Raw genomic sequence first — 6,000 nt, 5'->3', positions numbered from 1 at the left:
CCCTACCCATTTCAGGACAGCAAGTAATCCTCAGCTTACGGCCAAAATATCCAACTCCTCTTCAGTGCACCAAGGGATTTCAAAACTATTTGCAAAAAAGCAACAGGGAACTGATGCACAGGGAAACAAGGTGCACTGCTCACGGTCGCTCTGCAGACCGAGCCCCTTCTTCCCATGCAACTTTACAAGATGAACTACCATATTTCACCCCAAAATGTATCTTTTTAACTATATAGCTGTCTGCATTACAACTTCTTTGCTCAATGGCTTATTTCTATGAATACCCAAGACCATGCATGGAAACAGAGCAAGTTGGTTTTTTGAAGGAGAAATTACAAAAAGAAGAAAAAAAAAAAAAAAAAGAAAGACTGCCACATGACACCTAGAAGCGTTTATTTTATGCAACAAACTTAAATATGATCGTGTGTACATAAAAGTGTACACTTTATCTATGCTGAACAATGCCAGGAAACATAATATTGATGCAACAATCTTCTAAAATAAACATTAAAAAATGAGCCTGGACAGGAAGACAAAATGCAAAACAGACTTACTTCCAATCAGCACGATGCTTAAAATTGAGAGCAATCCTAAACATTTCCAACTTTCCTTACAAAGCTGCCGAAGTCCAACTATTTTTAAAAATCGATTTTTTTTTTCTTTACATCAATAATAAAAATCTGGTGACAAACATTATAAAACCAAATGCTGGACTGTCTTTACTCCTTTAAAATTTAGAATATTCCAACAGAACCGCAGGAGTAAAAACACTTAAAAGTGATATATGTTTTTATAAAACAAACATCAATATGTACATTTATTGCAAATTATATTAAACTAAAATGGAGGGAAAATTAAAAAATGAAATGTCTACTTGCGAATTAATAATAATTTTAAGTGATTACTTTCCCACTCTGATAAAAATCAGAAAGCAACATTTATAAAATTGCCACCACATGACTTTTCATAGCAGGGAACTGAAATCTGTACATCTTATTTTTGCAGAAAAGTAGGCAGGCAGAAAGAATTATACATAAAACAGTCTCCAAAAGTAAAGCAAAAAAATTTGTTGTGAATTTTTTTCCTTTAGTCTTGTTTAAAATCCATTCAGTAGGCTTCTACTTTTTCTGTGAAACATGGGGATACCTGGCTCTAGGATCATGAATTTTCAATGTCAGTGTAAGGACCTCCTCTGACTTCCTTTAAAAAAAAATGCAGCATGAAAAATTAATGGTGTAAATACACTTTTAAACTCCAGAATGCAGGAACTGGAACCAAGTGTTAAGCAATTTGCTTAATTATTGACTTTTCATAAAAAAAGTCTCTGGGGAAATAAGTACAGATGCTTTTAGCCTCTTTCTCAAGAGTTTCTGCTTTACATTTCCATTGAGAAGGATTAATTTCACGTGAAAGGGAAGCATAGTTTTCCTTCTGTTTTCAGAGCTGAAAGCTGTGTGTTTTGAAGTAATTTCAGTTCCTGTACAGGAAATTTCTGAATCCTAGTTTTTGCAGAAGCTTGGAGCATGCCTTTATTTGGCCTTCATTTCCTCCCTTTTCGAGTGAGTTTTCTTTTTACCTTTTTGGGGGGAGAAAAGGAAAGAAAAGTTAATCGTAAGGACAAGGAAATGACAACTGATTCTGAATCAAAAACCCACCTATACTGTTTACATTTTAGCTTATACATTCTTTACACTGTGAGTCTTCCAGCTCTAGCTTTTATCTTCTCAAATACTAAGTAATTAATTCAATACAACGCAATTTCCTTATAGCATAACTTCTGATGAACTTGAAAATGCACAAGTTCAATGATGATAATTCCATAAATTTTCTCATAAACAGAAATACATTTATTCACAGCTTTCACTGGAATCAGAGAATAACAACAACAACTTGTTTTAATTTACTGTATGGAAATACCCAGGTTAATAAAAACAGCTTTAACTTAAAAGCCATTATTACTTCAAGTGTTTTCAAATGTTTACACTAACTTGTATGTTTCTACATAAAAGCAAAAAAAATAAACATAACTATTTTTAATATATATTCTTCTAGAAATAAAAAAAGACAAATTTCTTTAATTCTCTATTGTTTAAGTAACAAGAGGATTGTCCTATGTAAGATGCCTGCTACACCTTAAGGAAGCCTCCCTCTGCTATCTCTGTATCCTCAGTATCTTCCTGGCTGCTCTCACAGGCCTTAAAAAGATCCATTGTATTCTGGGAATATCCTGGACTTGAGTCTATCTCCAACAGTGAATCTCCATCACTTCCAAGCACCTGGCTTCTGAAAAATGTCAACACTGTTTTGGCATTTTTTCCAAGAAACATTGATGTACTGCATATTTCAAAAAAGCTACCTTATACAGGGGGTTATTTAAGGGTATGGATAGAGCAGGTTTTTTTTTTTTTTTTTTAAATGAAGATTTAAAGAAATTTGACATATACAACAAGCATTGCAAGGCAGTATACAAATACTATTATCTTGAAAGACCAACCAATTTACTAGTATGGGACTCTTGCTGTGAAAGGAAAAGGGTAATTTGTTTTTGATCAAGGTGCTCTGCAACGCCTTCAGTTTCACAAAATCTCTCTAGAAATCAATGATTCCAATTATTCATACTTCCTTTAGATTAAATTGAGATTTCTTCTAGCATGCTGGTTTGCTGACCTCACCCCTTATCGCTCTACAACTTTGGACCCTTTTTCATTAAAATGACAATTGTATCTGATTCAGCTAACCAGGTTTCCTCAGTGTTTTTCTACATTTCTGGTTTGTTTATATTGGAAATCAAATTAACACATTTCAACATTAGAGGACAGAAAATAAATCATCATCCAAGAGCTGGTTTTTAGATTACAGTTTCAAATTCTGCTGTGGATTTACTTTGTATATACTAAAATGTTGTTAATATTAAACAAGCATCAGATCCAAAATATCAGAAAGTAATTACAGTTAGATTACAATTTATTTTGTTCATTACAGATGGTCAGTTTTCAAGCCTTTGTTCCTGTATACCTGTTATTAATGAATGCACTAAAAGACCCTCAACTCTTGGTTATATTACACAGCAATTCTGGTAAGCTGAACCAAGACGCAACATTCAAGAAATAAAATTTGGTGACAACAGCTTACATTATCCTGTTTTGAGAGAACAACTTCAGTTTCCTCTAATCCTAGTTACCTTTTAACGTACATTGAAAAAACAGAAGATAGCTACGCATGTTGAAGCACGGTGTTTATAAATTACTGTGGTTTAGTTGTGCCCTTTTAAATATGCTAGATCTTTTATAATTGTATGAATGTGCAATTCATGGTCTACCTTGAAAAGTATTTGTAATTTTATTCATTTTTACCTTTGTAGATCAATTTGTCTCTGTGCTGCTGCTGGCTTTTTTGCTGTGTCTTGCTGTTTTGGTGCTTTGGCGTTACCTGCCTCTAAACTCCCTGGACTTTCTTGAGTGACTGCTGCCCTTTTCCTTCCCCTGACAGGTGGTTTATTTGTTTCCTCATTTTTTGCAGTGGTACCCTGAGGTTCAGGTTTGGGTGGACGCCCTCTCCTGGTTTTTGCTGCAAGTGATGGTCCTGTTTCATCTGCATTTTTTTCTTCTGCTTTTTGATGAATATTCTCAGTTCCAGATGCCGTTGCTGTTCTTTTTTTCCCACGTTCAGTGCTGTTTCCTTGTGTAGCCTGATCGGAATTAATTTCCTAGAAAAGAAAAATCATTCATGTGAAAAGATTCCCAGAGCAAACTCAAACTGTTACCTCTGTCTGACAGAAACATGAGTTTCTAAAACAAAGTAAGAATTCTTACAGAAACCTATCACATAGGCTTAGACCTAGTTAAACGTTTTACTAAATGGGGTTATAACATTAAACAAAGAGAGATTTTCTACACTGTATGTTATGATAGTATCTGTACTTAATATATCTTTTAGTTGCTTGAAAGTGAGGCTATAGTAAGACTAATAATCACAGCTCCTCCCATGATGGTTTTACTGGACAGGCTCCGTTAGTGCCTCTCTGCTAATCAGCAGGAAGGAACTGAGGAGTGGGAGTAACGATGCCGTTACAACAAATACTTCAATAAATGCAAATTTTGAGCACAAACTCCAGTGAAGGTGCAGACTACTAAAGCACAAAACACCATTAAAAAGAAAAAAAAAAAAGAAAAAAGAAAAAAAACATGACTTGTGGGGAATAAAGGGATTAAGGCCTAGTCACGTATGAAACTTTGTTAATTCTGTAGAGTTTAAATAGGCATGGCCCCAATAAACTGAACAAAGTAATGGAGGTGTTTCAGTTTCATGAAGCACCATCTGTATGTGAAGGACAGAAAGGCTGGTGGCAAGGTAGGTCTGTACACAGAAAACCATTCACATGGAAACACAAATGAAGCAACTGGATGCTGGACCTTCACTTGAACACTGGCTTGGGAAACAGTTAGGAACAGAGGCAGAGAAAAGGGTATTTAAGAAGCACGGCTGGGATGACTTAGCAATCTCAAAACACACCAATTAAGTGTGTTTGAAATAGAGCGCCTCACTATTAGAAGTACTGTGTCTGAACCAAGGGCTTTTTTTCTTAAATATTCTTCCATTATTATAAATGTTTAAATAAGTCTTTTTCAGTTGTTGTAATCTTTATTATTGTTCTAATAGATTCAAAAGAGACATTTACAGTAGTTATTCACAGTAACACTCCTTGAAAATTTCAACTAAAGCCAGGTTTAAAGAACCTTGAAAGCATTTCAGACATATTTCATAAATGCCTTGTCTCTTATCTAACTTTTCAGAAGAGCTCTGCTCTATTTTGGCAAAGAAGTACTAAAAAGGGGAAAAAAGAAAAAAAGGAACCATCATACTGTTTAAATTTCTAGAAAAAAATCTTCTTCATTAGCTCATAGGTGTGAATATCATGTGGATTTTATTTGAAAAGATTATGAAAAATTAACTTGTTTTATGATGCAAATCCAAAACACCTGTTTACAACTCTGATTTCAACTAATTGAAAGTGACTGAGTAGATGCATCAGTTCTTAAAATGTGTAGAGCGTGAACCATCTCTACACATCCCTATATTATTTGAGAAAGCTGCTTTGATTTTAGAATCACAGAGTCATCTAGTTTGGAAGTGACTTCTGGAAATGATCTGGTCCAACCTTCTGTTGAAAGTAGGTGGTTATCCTACTTGTCATGCCACCCTACCCTTGTCATGCCAAACCTTGAAGAGCATCCCAGTGTCTAGTTTTCCACACAACATACACATTTTTTGCTTATATCCAGTTGAAATTTCCTGAATCAACTTCTGCCTGTAGCCTTTTGTCCTGTCACCATGCAGCGTTAAGGAAACCTCCACCTTCTCTGTGAGTATCTTCTAGGTATTGAAAGGCTGATGAGAGGCTGCTTCTCCTTTGTAGGCTGAAAAAGCCCAGTTCCTTGAACCTTTCTTCATATAACAAATTATCCAAGCCTTAACATCTTGGTGGCCCTTTGCAAGACTCTCTCCAGTTTTTCTGTGTCTGTGTTGAACTGGGGAGGTCAAGGTATTCCAGGAGTGGTCTAAAGAACATCAGATATGGTGGAAAAATCATATCCCTTGATCTGCTGACCATACCAACAAAGCTCAGGACTCAGTTTGCCCTCATGGCTGCCAAGATGTGCTGCTGACTTGTGCTCTGCTGGTTTCCACTGTGATGGTCCCCCACGTCCTTAGCAGACCCAGCCAGGCAGATCCCAGCCTGTTGCACTGTTGCTTGGGTTTAATCTATCCCAGATACAGGACTTAACATCTACCTTTGTTAAACTTTGTGTAGTTACATGCTTTATCAGTTAAAAAAACATTGTGATTTAGGCATGGTCACCTCTCTTTAATAGAAGGGGAAGGAGGCATTAAAATCCTCCAAGTTTAAATAATGTTTAGAGTTACATGTTCATGCTAGAGGACCAGTTGAAATTTTCTGGGCAATATCTTTGGTTACTGGAAAAACAGAATGAAGGTGGA

The 6,000-nt window shown here is 35.7% G+C and overlaps 1 protein-coding gene across 3 annotated transcripts in view; it reads right to left on the bottom strand.

The window, feature by feature from the left end:
* Positions 1-376: 376 nt before the first annotated feature.
* The window catches only part of PDS5A (PDS5 cohesin associated factor A), a 78,429-nt gene continuing 72,805 nt past the window's right edge, over positions 377-6,000 (bottom strand). For 2 of the 3 annotated variants that reach the window (XM_035326242.1, XM_035326243.1), the window contains exons 32-33: positions 3,354-3,706; positions 377-1,576 (exon numbers count right to left, since the gene is read on the bottom strand). In XM_035326242.1, coding sequence (XP_035182133.1) covers positions 1,573-1,576; positions 3,354-3,706 — 357 coding nt within the window. In that variant the 3' untranslated portion in view covers positions 377-1,572. Of the gene's footprint in view, positions 1,577-1,964; positions 2,284-3,353; positions 3,707-6,000 lie in introns of those variants that run through there. The other variant, XM_035326244.1, reaches the window with a different exon arrangement.

The sequence above is a fragment of the Oxyura jamaicensis genome, chromosome 4, assembly GCF_011077185.1.
Source record: "Oxyura jamaicensis isolate SHBP4307 breed ruddy duck chromosome 4, BPBGC_Ojam_1.0, whole genome shotgun sequence".
NCBI lineage: Eukaryota > Metazoa > Chordata > Aves > Anseriformes > Anatidae > Oxyura > Oxyura jamaicensis.
This window is presented reverse-complemented; position numbering and strand designations above follow the sequence as displayed.